Here is a 19,112-nt window from a genome sequence, read left to right as displayed (position 1 = left end):
TACAGAACAGCACAAGAGGTAGATAAATATTTTATAGAGCATTCTCTTTGAAGAAAATGGATTGAACTGTCTGTGGAGAGGAGGCCAGGCCGTCTGAATTCACAGTGGGAAAAGTTAACACCAATTGTTCACCTGACCTGACCCTTCTAGTACCACTCTGTTGGAGGTGCCAACTTTCAATTGAGACATTAAATCAGACTGGAATTGTCCCGATTCGCCAGTTAACCCTTGATCAGTACCAAAAAAAATCACACCATTTGTTCTTTACTTCATTGCTATTAGTTGAATCTTGCTATGTGCAGAGTGTCTGGCACAATTGTGACTACATTCTTTATTGGCTCTAAAGTACTGTCCTGACAATTTTTTTGAAAAAAGGCTTGTAGCCAGCATTTATTGAGAAGCTGGTGGTGAGCTGCCTTCAGGCTTTTGCCTGGAACGTTGATTCTCCTGCTCCTAGGATGCTGCCTGACCTGCTGTGCTTTTCCAGTACCACACTCTTGACACTGCCTTCTTGAACCACTGCAGTTCATGTGGTGTTGGTTGACCCTTGATCCTGTTAGAGAGGGAGTTTCAGGAACTTGACCAGCAACACTGCAGGAACAATGATGTATTTCCAAATCTTAATGGTGTAAAGCTCTCTGGCAGGTTCTAGATTTGTTTATGGTGCTATACAAACATAATTCATAATTCTGTCTTTGTCAAAGAGCTGAGTCTATGTTTTCCTGCAGATTTCAGTTTTCCCTTTTGAGCTAATTGACTAAACCAAAGTGTTGTATTTTTCATTCAGGAAAAAGGCTCATTGTAAAGGAAGTCATTCCCATTGCTCAAGAAGTCGAGAGGTAATGTTTAATTTAAGATATTGGTCTGATTTTATAAATGGCCTTTTTTTAAAAAAAAAGTTAATGTTTATTTCTGTTCTATTAGTGATATGAAGGGAGAAAACATGTTCTTGCAACAAATATTTCGGGTTTGGAATCTGCTGCATGATAATGTGGTGATGGATACAGATGAAATTATAGTTTTCAGAAAGGAGTTGGATAAATATTTGTAAGAGAAAACATTGATTGGTTTGGGGGAAAGAGTTGGAAGAGTAATCAACTGGATTAATTTGTGATAATGGTGCAGTCTCATGGGCTGATTGGCTATTATGAGGTCATCATTTGGAAAGAGTTACTGTTGTAGTTGCTCCATCCAATCTGCTAATAGAGCAGTTTCTGGGTGGAGACTTGAGTGTTCTTGCACAGGGTCCTGACAGATACAGATGTGTCTTCTATAGCTGCTGCTGATTATAGTTATGCCAAACTAGTTAATATTGTTTGTTTCTATTGCTTTAATGCCATAAATTACATACTTTCTTTTTGTGAGACAAGTACTTCTTGTTACCCATTGGAGAGTCTTTATTCTCTACCATTGGTAATAATACAGACCCTTAGCCTTGTAAAGGAGGATTGGTGACAGTGAGTGAACTCCTCTACATCAGGGAGACAGGACAGCTTTTTACGGATTGTTTCAGAGAACATCTCTGGCATACCCGTACCCACCAACCCCACCGCCCTATGGCTGAACACTTCAACTCCTGCTCCCACTGTGTCAAGGACATGCAGGTCCTGGGCCACTTCCATTGCCAAACTGTTACCACCCAACGCCTGGAGGTGGAAAGCCTCATATTCTGCCTTGAGATCTTGCAACCATATGGGATAAATGTGGATTTCAACAGCTTCCTCATTTCCCCTGCCCCACATTATCCTAGTCCCAAGCCTCCAACTCAGCACTGCCCTCCAGACCTGTTCATCACTCCCTCCTCTGACCTATCTCCTTCTCCCTCTCCTTCATCCATCTATTGCTTTCCCAGCTACCTGCCCCTGAACCCCAGCCCTCTCTCATTTATCTCTCAGCCCTGACCGACAAGCTTCATTCCTGATGAAGGGCTTATGCCCGAACTGTCAATTCTTCTGCTCCTTGGATGCTGCCTGACCTGCTGTGCTTTTTCAGCACTACACACTCAACTATGAGCTCCAGTATCTGCAATCCTCACTTTCTCCAAGTACGGCACAGAGAATGAGACTTGTAGAGGTGTAAATGATCATAGCAGAAGGAAATCAGCCAAAGCAGCAGAACCTCCAGTATCCTAGGAGTGTGACAGGCAAAGTTAGGGGAGTAGAAGGGATACAGATGCATGCCACTGGCACATTAGCAATAGGAAACCTGCCCTCCCCCAACCCTCCTGGCGATTCCAGCACATCTCCTGCCGCTTTTCTACAAACAGGGACAGATGTGAAACCAAATCAGGAACAGGGTTGTGAGGATTACCAGCACCAGGATTATTTTGTGTTCATGCTGATGGTGGAGAGTTTCACTAACTAGCAATAAAATCTGGCGCTGTTTGTTCTTCACCACCTGCTACTGATGAGAACTCCAGAAAACCTTACCATCCATGAACAGAACGGATAATCTGAATTCTCATTTAATTGAATGGTCTGAGCTGCAAACCTTAGCAAAACGTCCAGTAGAGAATAATGTTTTCATCCTCCTCTTGTTTAACTATTTGACACTTTGACCTCCTACACTTACTCCAAGATACCAGCAACAACAAAACATTGCATCACATCTCCACTGGCACAATTAGCCCAGGCATGAAACTGGTCTTATTGCCATGTTCTTTGTGATCTCATCATCATATCTCCCATCTCCAGTCAATGGCCATTTTTTCCAATACCAATATTTTTATGGTTAATGTTTGAGAGATAAATCAACAATTAAATACCAAAATTTCCTTTCATGGTAAGTTTTATTTTTCTCTCCAGATTTCCTTGCTGTTATTTCCAGGAGATTCTATCTTTAATTCCAGGTCAATTATTTCAAGGCCTCAATCTGGGTCTCCACTACCTTTTTATACATAAGGGATGGAAATGACCTCTCCTCTGCTGTTTTCTTCTGTGTCTCTGTGTGTGTCTCTGTCTGTCTCTGTATGTCTCTCTCTCTCTCTCTCTCTGACTCTCGGTGTCTCTCCTTTCTTTTTCTTCACCAAAGACAGCAATCCTCCACAGAGTTAATGTTGCTGACCTTTTCCTCACAAGCTCTCGCCGCCACTTCCACCTGTCAGTCTCCACCCTGGCTCATTAGATGGAATCGCAAGGTCATGGGTTCAAATCTTACTCAGAAATTTCAGGCTGACACTTCCGTGCAGTGCTAATGGGGCGCTGCATTTCTGGATGAGATGATAACCTCTTGCAGGTGTGAACAATTCTTCTATGGCACTACATTGAAGAACAACAAGTCCCTGGCCAATATTTATCCCACAATCAGAATCTCATATAAAGTAGGTTGTCTGCCCATGATCAAGTTTCTGTTCATGGGAGATTGCTGTGCACCAATTAGTTGACACATTTCCTAAATTGCAATGGAAGCAACACTTAAGAGTACAGTCAGTTCTGCTATAACGCACATTTCTTCAACGTGAATTGGCTTTACCACAATTGAAAATTTAGACAGTTATTTGTAGAAGATTAGCTTTCCTTACCTGTATTGGTGATAACACGATTCTGGTCCTCTAGGTTTACATGGCGTGGCTATTACGTGATTTTCTTATGATGCTAGATCGCACAGGAACAGAGCTATCACGTTATATCCAAACAGACAGTACTTCATTAGTTGTAAGCTTTTGGGATATCTGGTAATCACTAAAGATACTGTTTAAAAAACAACTCCTTTTCTACCTGACCAGAGGTTCAGATGATTGAGATCGCAGTTGAGAAGAGTCAGTTAAAAGCATCAGCAAGTCTGGAGCTGTGGGTCTGGCCTCCCAGTCCCAGCTAGCTTCCTTGTCCAGGTTTTGACTGTAAGACCCAGTGTCTATATTGTGAACAATGGTTATAATCCGTTCAAAAAGGGAGCTTGTTACCCTCCGGTTTGGGAACTGGTCTATTCTGAAAGGGAAAGAACAAAGAAACCATTGACTTTCTACTGAAGCTCAATTTAATTATTCAAACAGGCCTTGTTTCTTGTTTCTAGTACGCATTCCCAATTCACAGCTGTGTTGACTAGTTCAGCATTTATTGCCCATCCCTAGTTGCCCCTGAGAAGGTGGTGGTCAGCTGCCTCTTTGAATCACAGCAGTCCATGTACTGAAAGTAATTGCACAATGCCATTAGGGAGGGAGTTTCATGATTTTGATCCAGAGACACTGAAACAATGGTGATATTCCCAAGTCAGGATGCTGAGTGGCTCAGAGGGAAATTTGCAGGGGCTGGTGTTCCCAGGTATCTGTTGCCCTAGTCCTTCCAGATGGTAGTGGTCATGGATTTGGAAGGTTCTGTCTGAACTGCTTTGAGTTACTGCATTGCATCAGCCACTTTCAATATCAGGATTCCACAGCTGCAAAGGAATGTTTATCCAAAACTGAGTTGTTGCTTTTTTTCATTTTTTTAGAACGGGATCCAGAATTCTGCAGTTGATATTGGAGAAATGCAGCTCGTGGCCAACAGGTCAAACCAGGAGGTCTCGTTAGAAAATGAAAACAACAATCACAGCATTGGTCTTGGAGGAATGGGTTAGTATGTGTGGAGATCTGTTTGAAAGTACTTGAGATCTGGTTACAATACAGGAGAAGGCAAGGAAGTTCCTTTTCTCAATAGTGACAGCTGAACCATGAGTCCAAATGAATGTTAATGCCACTTACACAAAATAATCTTTTTACCACTGAGTGCAGGTGGTGTTCTCCATGTTTGTTTAAGTCACCTGGAAAAAGTGATATTCCCAACGTTCAGGAGTTTCCATGCTTAAAAGAGAAATTCAAGTTTATGTGACTGTGAATTCAGGAATAAATAATATTTCTAACGGAAATTTTAAACTTTTATACAGAAATGCTGAAACCGCTTCTATGAAACTCACTAAAGATTTATAATTGTTTGCTTAAATTTGAAACCACAGGCTTGAGACTTTAAACTCTTAAAATAATCTCAAAAAGAACTTCAGTTTATTTTAAATAATATCTGTACATTTCATTGTGCTTTTTAATGTTAAAAAGAGTTGTTTTAAAGCTCAGCTGTAGCAAAAATGTTCTGTGTTAATGAAGTGGTTTTGGCTTGTTACGAGTTCTCTGTAACTCCCACTCTGACTTGTTGCAGGTAATTCAAACCGCACTGAAATGGAAATGGCCTCCAGTGAGTCAGCAGTGACAGAGACTGGGAGCGATGAGATCTTTGTGATTTCGACTGGTCTCAGTCTGCGCAACTTACACTTCTCCAGCTTTAAAACAAAGGTACTTTGAAGATATTGGATGGAGGATAGAAGTTGAATCATCAGCTTATGAAATACTGAACTTAACGCTCTTTGTTTTCAAACCACCTTTCTTGGGCTATACTTTTACCTTCATTATGGGGATGTTAAGCGTCACTGGTATGGCTAGCATTTCTGCCTGTCCCAAATTGCCCATTCGGAAGGCAGTGGTGAGCTGTCGTCTTGAACCACTGCAGGCTTTGGGGGCACACATCCCTCATTGTACTGTTATGAGGGAATTTTAGGGATTTGACCTAGTCAAATGGGACTAGGTCAGATTGGGATGGCTGGTTGGCACAGATGAGTTGAACTGAAGGGTCTGTTTCTGTGCTGAATGACTCTAAAAGTGATAATGCCAAGTTGGGATGGAGTCTGGTTTGGAGGCAATCTTGCTGGTGGTGGCCCCACATATCAGCTGCCCTTGTCCTACTTGATGGTAGAGGCTATGGGTTTGGAAGGAGTTGTTGAAGGAGCCTTGGTGAGTTGCTGCAGTTCTTCTGTCTCAAGTTCTCTACCTTGTCCTCCACCACCCCCCAGTTGCCCTTCCTTAAAGTCTGTGAAGGTTTCTAAAATCTAAACGTCCCACTACCAAGGTCAGTATTTATTTATTGTCTCTCATCTATTATTTAAATTCAATCTTTGGGTGTGGGAGTCTATGGTCAAGTCGACAAATTGGCCACATTGAGGCGATGTTATGCATGAGTGATTTTGCTTGGGTATTTACAAAATCAACTTGAACCGAAGAGTCCATTTCCATGCTGTGTGACTCTGACTGTAGATTAGTTTGGAACCATAGTCATGTATTGACACAGACCTCCAAAGGAAGACCGTCTTCCACCCCTTAAATAATGATAACAGCTCCTAATGTCCAGGTTCTTGAGTTCTTGATTCATCTTGAGTATTTTGTGGCAGAACAGTATAGTGCAGGTAGCAGCAGTGCTGCCTTTGAGTCTGTTCAAGTTTAATTGAAGAGCAATCCAGTTACTTCCAACCGCTCCTCACTCTTCAGCAGATCCCTTTCAATTTTTACCCTTCAGGAATATTCAATTCCCTTTCAACTGCTCCCAATAATTCTGCATCCACCACCCAAATTTCTAGCATTTCCCTTCAAAATTCAGTTCACTTTTTAAAATTGATTGAAACCAGTGATGTTCAGCAAAAGTTCAATATGAACATTTAAACCCTGTTATAATATTTTGAGAATGGGTAAAAGATAAATCAAATTGAAGTGAAATAATTATTTGAGAAGTAGGTGAAGTCTAAAGAATGGATGATTAAAAAACTGCTTTTAAAAATGCAATCCTTGGAGAGAGCAGATAGGACCTTGTCTTGCATCACGATTTGTGCTGAAATTCTGGAGGTGTCTCAAACCCCTGATCTGCATTGGATTATTAATCCAGGATCATAGTTTCAGGAGCTCACACATTTTGAACATCCTTTCCTCATCTTGCCAATAGTGATGGTTCACTACTCCATGAATTTTGAACCTATACCTCGGTTCAATAAATGTCGATGCTCAGAGAGCCGTGCAGACAGGATGGGCTGAATAGTCACCTTCTGCACTATAACAATTCTACGAGATTCTGTGATATTTAACAGAAGGCTCTATGCCTCCTCGGTGACAGATATTACAGATATTTATAGCTTTTTTGTACTTTAAAATGTATAGACACTAAATAATGGAACTTGCTATTCTTTAAATTAGAGTAGATATTCTGTAATTTTCATAAGAATATTTGTTACGTTCAGTATGAGGTATGGTTCATTGCCCTAAACGGTGCCAACTCAAGTCACACAAAAGTGCATGGCATGACAGCTGGTGAATGTTTTGGTTTGTAATAATTGTCTAGACAAGTAAGCTGATGGGATTATCTCATTTTCTGGAAGGAAAACAAAGATTAACAGTGCGTTTCTGTTTGGGATCAGGACCTCCTGCCCAAATGTTGTATTACAGTGAGTACAATAACAAAAACATGCATTTAAATAGAGCTTTTGACATAGCAAACATCGTAATTTGCTTTAGAGAAGAAATATTGCACAAAATTTGACAGTTAAGGAGAAATCGGGACAAGATGATGGGAGTCTGACATCCAGGCAGTTACCTATCTCAATGAAACTCCCAGACATGGCTACAAGAGGGTTGCTGCAGACTTTTCAACCCATGGATAGAGTCATTGCTGCCCTGTAATATTCTGGGCCTAAGTTTCAGATTTTCTGTCTTAATTGTTTTTTAAATTATGAAGAAAAATGCAGGATTTATTAATTTCTTATCCAGAGATTTTTTGTGCCCTTTGAATTAAAGGCCCATATAATCATCTACATCTATTAATTATTAGGTACTATTATACACTACATTGAATCATAGATTCCCTACAGACTGGAAGCAGGCCATTTGGCCCATCATGTCAACACTGACCCTCAGAAGAGCATCATACCCTTTCTTCTCCAATCAATCAGCTTGGGAGCCAGCAATCTTTCCAACCGGAAAATCCCTGTCAGTGAACATTCCCCTTTGAGCAGGTGAACTGAAGGTAACCTGATTTTACCCAGGTCAGCCAAAAACACAAAATATGGACAATTGCCTTCTTCAGAACTGAAATTCAGTACAAACTTTCATGAGAAAATCTGACTAATAGGATAGAATGCCTCAGCCTCATAATCTAAACAGCAGTATTAGAGGCTGCTTAAAGCAGCATTATCCGTTTGCAAACTCTCCAGCTGAGTTGGTGAGCTGCAAAGGATCCTGAGTTCCCAAACAAAATGGTGATGGATTCCCATTTGAAACTAGGAGATTGCCATTCCCTTATAACTGCACCCCCTGAGATAAGTTTCTTTTTAAAAATATGATGTGAAGGTGCCGGTGTTGGACTGGAGTGTACAAAGTTAAAAATTACACTACACCAGGTTATAGTCCGACAGGTTTAATTGGAAGCACTAGCTTTCAGAGCGCCGCTCCTTCATCAGGTGATTGTGGAGTATAAGATCATAAGACACAGAATTTATAGCAAAGTGAATTGAGGGGTGTGTAGGTTAAGTTATTTAATTTTACATTAGGATTACTGCTTGGCACAACACTGTAGGTCAAAGGGCCTGTTCTGTGCTGTACTTTTCTATGTTCTATTATAGTGTCATGCAACTGAAATGATATATTGAAGAAACCTAGCTTGCTGTTAAGTCTTTCATCTTTTTAGAATGGGTTGCAGATTTCTGTTTTATTAGTCATAGAATTCCTACAGTATGGAAATAGCCATTTGGCCTAACAAGTCCAAACCGACCTCCGAAGAGTAACCCACCCAGACCCATTCCCCCTACCCTAATGCTCTATATTACCCCTGACGAATGCACCTAACCTACAGATCCCTGAACACTATGGACAATTTAGCATGGCCAATTCACCTAACCTGCACATCTTTGGACTGTGGAAGGAAACCGGAGCACCCAGAGGAAAACCACGCAGACACTGGGTGAATATGCGAACTCCACACAGACAGTCGCCCAAGGCTGGAATCGAACCCGGGTCCCTGGCGCTGTGAGACAGCACTGACCCAGAAGTTCTTTTAAGTCACCTTCTCAAGATAACTTAAGGTGACATCTCGGCTCAGACAAAGCACTAGAGTTGTGAGGTCAGAGTCTGTCTGTATCCCAATCTTGAGTCAGATTGGTTTTATTTCCAAAGTGGAATTTACAAATTATTACATGAATTGACTGCCTGCAAATTGTGCATCTTTTGAGCAAAATAGAATGTATCTGCAAATAGAATTCTGCAAATACAAATTCACCCCATAGACGTATATGAGTGTGTGTGCGTGCATGAGAGAGAGAGAGAGAGTGTGCACGTGAGAGTGTGTGTGTTTGCACGTGTGCAAGCTTTGTAAAGTGTGTGTGTGTGTGTGTGTGTGATGGAGTATAAGCCTGTGAGAGGGTGTGTGCGTGAGTTTGGCACTCGTATGTATGTGTCTGAGAGAAAGCGTGTCTGTGAGAGAGGGTCTGCGCGCGTGTGTGAGAGTGTGTATAGTGTAGTGGGGTCACCTGTACTGGGACATGAACTCAAGATCTCAGTTGAAGCCATCCTCTGGGTTCTGAACTTGGCTATCAGCTTCTGCTTGGCCACTCTGCATTGTTGTGTATCCCGAAGTCCATCTTGGAAGATGGTCACCTGAAGATCTGAGGCCAAATGTCCTGGACTGCTGAAGTGTTCCCACAACTGAGGGAACATCCCTGTCTGGTGATTGTTGGTGTCCATTCATCTGTGTCGTAGTGTCTTCTTGGTCTCGACATGTACCGTGTCTCAGGGCATCCTTGCCTGCAACGTATGAGATAGACAATGTTGGCCAAGTCCCGTGAGTACTAGTCGCGTACATGCTGCGTGTAATGGTGGTATTTCCTTTGACACTCTGACACGTCTTGCAGTGGTTGCCGTGACAGTGTTGTATGGTGTTGTGGTTGATGTTGTCCTGAAGGCTGGGCAGTTTGCTGTGAACAATGGTCTGGATAAGGTTTAGCGGTTGTTTAAAGGCAAGAAGTGGTGGCATAAGGAAGGTCTTGGCAAGGTGCTGCAAAGAACATGGCATAGTTTTTCAGCTCCTGGGAAGTACTGGACAATGAAGGGTACCCTATCGGTTGCCTCCCATGTCGGTCTCCTAAGGAGGCAATTACGGTTTCTCGCTGTGGCATGTCAGAACTGGCAATCAATGAGTTGAGTATTGTACCCTGGTCTTATAAAGGCCTCCTTGAGCACCTTCAAGTCTCCGTCACGTTCCTCCTCATCCGAACAGATCCTGTGTATGCACAGGGCTTGTCAGTAGAGGGTGGCTGTTTTAATGTTTAGGGTATAAGCTAGAGAAGAACCAGTCTGACTCAAGATTAGGATACAGACAGACTCTGAACTCACACCTTTAATGCATTGTCTGAGCTGAGAGTCACCTACTGTTATCAAACGTTAAGTTATCTTGAGAAGGTGACTTAAAAGAAGTTCTAGGATTTACATATTAATGAACTGAAACTGGTCATTCATTCTGAAAGATGAAAGCCTTAACAGCAATCTAGGTTTCTTCAATATATCATTTCAGTTGCATGACACTGTAATCTTTTGCTATAAATTCTGTGTCTTATGATCTTATACTCCACAACCACCTTATGTAGGAGCAGCACTCCGAAAGCTAGTGCTTCCAAATAAACCTGAAGTTGCGTGATTTTTAACTTTTTAAAAATATTAATTCATGGCATGAGGGCGTCACTGGCTAGCCAGTATTTATTGTCCATCTCTAGTTGCCCTGGAGAAGGTGGTGGTGAGGCACCTTCTCAAACCACCGCAGTCCTTGGTGAGTAGGTATTTTAATCCCAAAGCACTTTAGAACCAATGAAGTTGAATCATAAAGGTACTGATCTACTCTTCCAGTGGTTAGCCCTGAGATCTTTTAGGACTACCTGGAACAAGCTTGTTGAGTCTTGGTTTAATATTGCAACCAAAAAATTGCATGTTGCGCATCCTCACTACTATGGTGTCAGCCTGGAGTTTGCACTGAGGTCTCTGGAGTGGGACTTAAGAGTCATACAGCATGGAAACAGGCCCTTCAGTTCAATTAATTCACACCGACCATATTCCCAAACTAAACTAGTCCCAATGGCCCATATCCCCATTAACCTTTCCTATTCATGTACTTATCCAAATATCTTTTGAATGTTGTAACTGTACCTGCATCCACCACTTCCTCTGGCAGTTCATTTCACACATGAACCACTTTGTGTTTAAAAAAAATTGCCCCTCAAATCCTTTTCAAAACTTTCTCCCTTCACCTTAAAAATATGCCCCCTAATCTTTAACATTCTCACCTGAGGTAAAAGACCCTTGCTATTCACCTTATCTATGCCCCTCATGATTTTATATACCTCAATAAGGTCACTCCTCAATATCTTATGCTCCAATGAAGAAAGTTCCAGCCTAACCAGCCTATTTTTGTAACTCGAGTCCTCCATTTCTGGCAACATTCTCAAATCTTTTCTTAACCCTTTCCAATTTAATACCTTTCCCATAACAGGGTGACCAGAACTGCGCACAGTATTCCAGGAAAGGCCACACCAATGTCTTTTACAACCTCAACATGACATCCCAATTCTTATTATCACTGGTCTGAACATTGAAGCTGAACCCATCACCCAAGACTCTGTGGCACATAGCTGCCAGCATGAATCCCTAACAATGTTGGGATAATGTTGGTGTACCTCTGCTGAAATTGCAATCTGCTGATCTGGGCAATTTTAACTGCTCCAGAGACTTCCTGAGACAGATGTGGAGACCTTCCAAAAAGGATGGGTAGTATTGAGGAAAAAGAATCACAATGATTGCAGTGCAGAAGGAGCCCATTTGGTTCATGTGCATGCTCTCTGAGAGTCATTTAATTTGTCATGCTAATCTGTCAATTACGTATAGCCCTGCAGTTTTTTTTAGTGGCATTTATCCAGTTCCTCTTTGAAGGTCACAACTGAATGTGTATCCAGCATTTTTAGAGTAACTGCATTACCAGCTGTAGTCACTTGCTGCATTTTACGAAAATGAAATCCTTGTGTTGGCTTTGGTTAACTCTCCCTATCTGTGTAATGATCTATGGTTCTAAACGTTCAAGGTGTCCGTGTTTCTGTAGTTCCTGCATCCTGATATTTACTTTTACCACCATCAGTGGCTGTGAGTTCATCATGCCGAGGTTCTAAGCACACTAATTCCTTCCTGAACCTCACTGCTCCTCTAGCTCTTCTCTTACAAGATCATTTTGAAACATACCTGTCAGTCAGTGCTCTATCAGTGGTGATTCTGTGGCCCTCTCCCAAAACCAGAAATAAGCAAAATCAAAAGATTTGGTAAGAACATAGGTACATAAAACCAATACAACCCAGGAACAGACCCTTCAGCCACCATGTCTCTGCTGGCCAAGATGTCATTCTAAACAAATCCCATCTGCGTACACATAGTCTGTATGCCTCTATTCATGTATGCCTGTTCATGTCTTTGTCTTAATGCTTCTTAAACATTGCAATTGCATCTGCTTTTATCGCCTCCCACCCTCTGTCTGGAAAAAAAGAACACGCATCAACATCTCCTTTAAACTTTTCCGTCTCACCTTGTCCCCTTTTTTTGCTCTTATTTCTGTTAGAAGCCCTGTTACACCTTGCACAAAGAGACGTAATTGATTTTTGTGATCTGAATATTAACCACTGCTGAACAACTTGTCTGATCCTGAAAAAAGATCTAGTATTTGTGAATGTTGATAAATGTCTACTAAATTGATTAATTACTGGATGTTTAATTATTTAAAAATAAATAATGTTTGTTTATATTTCATTTCTACCGTAACCTTCCATCTCGGTCCTGATCTTTCAAAAGTAATTTGTTTATAACTGCTTTCACTTCCTGGTTGATCACCTGTGGGAGCTCTTTAATATGATTGACCAATTGGACAACTTGATTTGATTAGATTAGATTCCCTACAGTGTGGAAACAGGCCCTTCGGCCCAACAAGTTAATGTTACTGAAAATCCCAAATAATGTGAAAAATTGTTGCATTGCCAGAAGTTGAAGATCTGCCTCATTTCACAGCTGACTGCTAAAATCTGGGCAAATAGCTCGAGGTGTGGCAAGCTGTCAAATTTCTGAGACTTTGAATGTTTAACCACATTTTAATACAAGTGCAATCTTAGAGTCTCCAACAACAATTAGCATTAAGTTCAGCGATAAAGGTAGATGCACAAGACTGTGCTGGCCTCTTTTGTACATTGGAATATACCTGCTTGGATTCTCTCCAATTCCCTTCACCACAGGTCCCCAAGAGAAGCCCGACAAGTCCATCTCTGGCCTGTGATTGGCTAGCTCCAGATCTCTTGGTTTCTGAAGGAGAGAAGCCACGGTTGGTTAAAAGAGGTGATGGTGGAGGAGCCACCCCAACCCAGCAGCACACCTGGAGCGACCAGAACGTCCATGATGTTTTGGGGCCATTGCCACAACTGCCAAGAGATTGGCGTGACTGGACAAATACAAGTTCATTTACAAAACTGGTGGAGAATTGCGTGAGTACATCTAAAGTCAGACCTGTTTCAATCATGAAATCTGCCAGATGATGAAATTTGGCAAAATATGTACATGGAATGTAATTCACTCCAAATAGAATTGGAGAAATTAAAGCCTTGTAGGTAGGGTGAAGGGCCAGCAATTGTTTGCAGTAGCTATGGTCCAGTTGAGTACATCACTAGTGAGGCAGCAGTGCAAGTGTCCTTACGTTGACCGAGTAGTATTTGCAGATAATTTCCTAATTAACCTGTTCAGAGATGTTACTGCACACCTCTGGAGAAGGTGGAACTTGACTCTAGCCTCTTGGTTAGAGGAGAATGTGTAATCCATGTTACACATAGCAGTGAGGCTAATAATTCATTAGCAGTGTTAGTGATTTGAAGCAAAGACCACGTCAACAAGTACGAAAAAGTTAGATATTTGGTTGCAGGAAAGGAAAATTTAATAGAATTTCAGATTGAAATAACCACCTATTTTCTCAAGAGCTGAGGAATGGACAATAAATGTTGGCCTAGCCAGTGATGTCTACATCCTGCAATTTTTTAAAATCTGCTTTTTCAGAAAGCATTACAAACTTAATGGCTGAATGACCTTTCTGTTCTATAACCATTGTATGAATCTATCCGAGGCAAGTAGATTCCCCAAATACTTTGCAGCCAATGGAATACTTTATGAAGGCTGTGTTATAAAGTAGGGAACATGTGAACCAACTCGTGTATGGGAAGTTCCCACAGAGAGCAATTAAATAATTAGCAAATAATGTGTTTAAAATAATTTTAAATTATGTTGGTTGAAAGATAAATAATGGTAAGAGAGAAATCTCTTCTGTTCTTTATGATAGTGCCATAGGTTCTTTTATGTCTCCCATGCTGAATGGAAACTCCATTTCAGATGCAACACTTTTGACAGTGCAGCACTGTCTCATTATTACACTGGAGTGTCAGTCTGTATTATACTCCAGTCTCTTATCGTGGGGCTGTTAGGTAATGGCAGAGTAGTGTTGTACCCACTGAGACTTGGCTGATCTTTGTTATACTTAATGTTCATCATCCAAGGATAAGCAGATTTTTGTGCAGTACAAGTTTAATATGGAATACAAATCTATTTATAAAATCATGAAGATAGCAAAAGTTTGCTTCACTATTGCCCTTCCTTTTATTTCATGCTTTAAAATTTACGCAGTGTACTGGCAACTCACCAAGTGACCACTACATTGAGAACAAGCGGAAAGTTGTGTCTGATATGCGGTTGGCAACAGAGTTGGAGCAAATATATGATTCTTCAGGAAGTGCTGCTTCTTATCCACTTACTCAATCTGCACACAGCCATCGTAGGGTCTTCACAGGCACCAACCTGAGAAGAGCCTGGTTTGGAAGCCCCTGCTTTGGCTACCGGTCAAATGCATGTCACCACAACGTGGGCATGACCACTAACTGTGAGGACCATGCATGCCAGCAGCCAGATCCACAATCTGTGCCATCTAATCAAGGGCCAAGGTTCTTCACAGAGAGCTGTGTGTCAAACAACATCATCAAAAGTCTTCAGACTGACTCAACCAAAAGCAGACGTCTGGCAAATGAACCAGATCGAAAAACCTTGGCAAAACCAGTTTTTGTCTTCTCAGAAGCGAGTGAAGATCGACAACCTTTGGTACAAGCTCTACATCCTGCTGGCCTGTCTGGTAATCTAGCTCCATTTGAGGATGTTACACTTGACAAAGTTAATAATGCTTCAGATGTACAGGAACTGAATCATCCAATCAATTTAAAGTAATTCTAACTTATAATTCTATCCTATGGATAAATTTTCAAACTTCTCATATCAACATAAAGGAACATAACTGATGCCCAAAAAGGGCAAAGCTGTATCTCGCTGATGGAGACAAGTGCGGCTGAACTACCAGAACACAACCACAAAAGTGATGACCTACATAATTTCCTGCAATGCATGTCAGAGGTGTACAATGAATTACTTGATGTCAGTGGTAAAGTACTGTGTTAGGACAATAATGTTGTGGGAAGAGTCTTCAATTTTTCATTGACAACTGGTTGAATTCTCTTAAAACAACTCAGCTTGTCAGAAATGAAACAAGCCATATCCTGAAGTGTGAATCTTATGTCTACTTTGACAATACTTTTGTTAAACTGCTTCAGCTTTCCATTTAAAAAGTGATAAAGAAGTCAGGATTACAGATCTATATTTGACTTGAGCTAAATATGCAAACTGTACACCTGAATCTCACAACTATGTTCTGCACAGCTTCTCTGGCTAGTTTTGTTTTTCTTGATAAGTGAAGACAACTTCAAATCTGGATATTAGTTTGCTCACTGAGCTGGAAATTTTGATTTCAGATGTTTCGTTACCATACTAGGGAACAGCAGTGAGCCCCCGGTGAAGCGCTGGTGTGATGTCATTTCTGGCTCTTTTGAGGATGATAGATGCGATCTAAGTCGATGTGTTTGTTGCTAGAGTTTGAGTTGGAATGCTATGCTTTGAGGAATTCTTGTGCGTGTCTCTGTTTGGCTTGTCCTAGGATGGATGTGTTGTCCTAGTCAAAGTGGTGTCCTTCCAGATCAGTATGTAAGGATACTAGTGATAGTGGGTCATGTCTTTTTGCTGCTAGTTGATGTTCATGTATTCTGGTGGCTAGTTTTCTGCCTGTTTGTCTGATGTAGTTTGTTACAGTCCTTGCAAGGTATTTTGTAAATGACGTTCATTTTGCTTGTTGCCTATATAGAGCTTTTGAGTTCATTAGCTGCTATTTGTGTGTTGGTTGGTTTGTGGGCTATCATGATGCCAAGAGGTCTGAGTAGTCTGGCAGTCAGTCATTTTAACAGATGTCTTTAATGTAGGGTAAAGTGGCTAGGGTTTCTGGGCGCATTTTGTTTGTTTATTTGGGTTTGTTGCTGAGAAAGTGGCAGACTATGTTTATTGGGTACCCGTTATTCTTGAATATGCTGGATAGATGATTTCATAGTTTCACTGTGCTGCAGTGTGTAGTGGCTCATTGAAATAATGTCCTTTAATGCAGCTTCATTTGCAGGTGTTGGGAACAATTGTAGTTAAATATTTGGTCCAGAAATGACATCACCAACCCAAAGAAAACCTAAACAGATAACACCAGTGCTTCAGCAGAGGTTCACTAATGATGTAACCTTCCAGCTCAACGAGCAGACTCACATTCAGAACCACAAGCTGAAAACAATTTTTTTTGAAAATTGTTAAACTTCAAATCTCTGTCAGAGAACAACATGTTTATTCATGAGACTGAAAATCCTGCCTGGTTTGTATGAGTAGGACAGTTCTGGAAAAAAAGCTACAACTTTCAGTGCAGTTTTTTTAAAAAAGTGTATTAAGACCTTTTTGAGGAGGTGGAATTCAGAGAGAAATGACAACAGGCAGTTGATAAAAGGAAAACTGATTTCATATGTCACTTGTGAATGTTCACTAGTAACTGATGGGCTGTAGAGCTGTCTACAAACTACTCCATAGGGAAATATTTGTCTCATTCTTCTAGTATTGCTGGGTCTATTCTCTCTATCTCAATATTTGCAGATCTTTGAATAACACAATGGTGAAAACCAAACTGTAATCAAGGCACAGGACATAATGTTAAGGCAAGATTCAAATGAATGATTTGGCATCCTCAGGTTGTAACTTATTTGAAGTTAACTATTATTGCTTGTTTTCATTTTCATTGAAATTTGTAATTTTGACTGTAATTTGTCTCAAATCAAGTATCAAAACTGAAGTGATTAGATTGTAAACACATATTTTACATATGACTGGAGTTTTGTTATCCTGTGTTGGTGAAAATCCACATACTTGGCACAGAGTGCCAGATGGACTAGGACTAAATCAAAAATTGCTGGAAAATCTCAGCAGGTCTGGCGACATCTGTGGAGGGAAAGAGTTGTTAACAGTTTGTGTCCAGTGATCCTTCCTCTGAACTGTACTAGGACTGAACACCAAACCTTGTCATCAATGAAAAACAGGGCTCTAAACGAAAGGCAATTGTAAATTATTGTTTTAATTGTTAAACCGCAGTCTTCTTGTTGCGTGTTTCACTTGCAGTTTTAAAAAGTGAATGGTAATAAAGAGTTGGCTTGTAGATAGTTAAGTGTCCTTTTCTCTTTTAATACAATTTTCATTTGATGGGTTAATGTGATGATAGAATAACTGCATACAGCCCAGTTAGTGTTTTATTCTCTCTCTCGATTCTATACTCTAGTCCATAACTCCTGTGAAAGGCAAATTAGTTTTATTGTATAAACTCTATGTTGCCTTGGAATAGAACAGCACACAAGGCCATTTAGCCAGCTAGGTCTGAGAGCTCTCCAAATGTGCTCCAGTTCATCCCATGGCTTTCTCTATTTTCCAGCAATTTTTCCCTCTAATTTATCCAGTATCCTTTTGAATGTTACTACCAAATCTCCATCCAGCATCGTATGACTTTTTAAACAGTATTCAAAAAAATTCTTCCAATTTCACCTCTGGTAAAATGAGCTATATTAACTTAACTATTATTTAGTTACAACCTCTCTTGCGAGTAGAAACCCTTTCTCCTGATCTCTCCAGAAGCATGAAAGCTTTTTATATTCCATGACTAGATTCTCTCCTGATTTGAGATCAATCCCAGTTTCTGTCTATAATTGAACTCAGGGGAACAAATAGTAGATTCCACTGTAACATGTCCCTTAATTCAATAACTATTTCATCCTTATGAAAAAGAGTTTTAGGTCATTAATTACTTATTGAGGTCATTCAGATAATAGAAACTCTATTTCCATCATGTGATGGGAACATGGTACTTGAGCTGCAAATAAATTTTTCATTAAGTACCTAGAAACTGCATCAGAGGGGATGGGTAAGAAGCTATTATGATCTCTTACATCCGTACAACAACTGATCATCTCTCTTGAACCTGCTGAAGCACTTCACCTACGTTAGTACATCAGTGCCAAAAGTTAGTGAACAAGATCCCAGGTCTGGTCGCTCTGTTATTGTAAGATTATCATTAAGCTGGAGGAGGTTGAGGTGAGATTTACCATGATATTGCCAGGAATGGAGGTTCACATTATAAGGAGAGACTGGGACTTCTGTCACTGGAGCAGAGGAAGTTGAGGGGGTGACCTTAGATGTTTATAAAATCATGAGTATAGGATGGTGGATTTCAAGACTAGGGGGCATATTTTTAAGGTGAGAAGAGAAAGATTTAAAAACAAGGCAATGGCAATTTTTTTTTTAAACATGGTTGATTCATGTGTGGAATAAACTTCCAGAGGAAGTGGTGGATGCAGGTAGTTACTTTTAAAAGACATTTAGATAAGTACATGAATAAGAAATATTTGGAAGGATATGGGGCAAGCACAGGCAGGTAGGACTAGTTTAATTTGCATCAGTATGGATTAATTGGACCGAAGAATCTGTTTCTAATAGTCAACGTCATACGGCAAAGAACTGAGATCAATGAAGTCATTTTGTAATGTTGTTGGAGGAAGAAAATATTGCATGTTCCCTTCCTTTTATTCTTTTCGGATCTTTAAATGGTCTATTAGTTGATAAATGTTTTATGCACCTTTCCTTATTGTGTCTTACATAGAGTGTGCCTCACCTGTCCAAAAACGTCAACAGGGCAACCATTACCTCCACCATACACATGCTTGCCTAGTTTAATTAGCATAACTGCAGGAGACAGTGTACTAAAGAAGTGGTTGAAAAGGACAGTAAACATAATGGTGTATACGACTTTGCAGCCTCATTTGAATACTAATGA

The 19,112-nt window shown here is 40.5% G+C and overlaps 1 protein-coding gene across 1 annotated transcript in view; it reads left to right on the top strand.

Moving 5' to 3' along the window:
* Positions 1–17,879, top strand: part of LOC122562536 (uncharacterized) — a 45,680-nt gene extending 27,801 nt beyond the window's left edge. Inside the window, exons 3-7 of the mRNA XM_043715441.2 lie at positions 788–839; positions 4,429–4,549; positions 5,127–5,260; positions 13,090–13,335; positions 14,519–17,879. Coding sequence (XP_043571376.2) covers positions 788–839; positions 4,429–4,549; positions 5,127–5,260; positions 13,090–13,335; positions 14,519–15,109 — 1,144 coding nt within the window. The 3' untranslated portion in view covers positions 15,110–17,879. The remainder of the gene's footprint in view (positions 1–787; positions 840–4,428; positions 4,550–5,126; positions 5,261–13,089; positions 13,336–14,518) is intronic.
* Positions 17,880–19,112: the final 1,233 nt, after the last annotated feature.

This window comes from Chiloscyllium plagiosum, unplaced genomic scaffold (genome assembly GCF_037043375.1).
Source record: "Chiloscyllium plagiosum isolate Xiang-an unplaced genomic scaffold, Cpla_swu_hap1 HiC_scaffold_24, whole genome shotgun sequence".
In the NCBI taxonomy this organism is placed as follows: Eukaryota; Metazoa; Chordata; class Chondrichthyes; order Orectolobiformes; family Hemiscylliidae; genus Chiloscyllium; species Chiloscyllium plagiosum.
The sequence above is the reverse complement of the archived record's forward strand: the minus strand, read 5'-3'. Positions and strand labels throughout refer to the sequence as shown.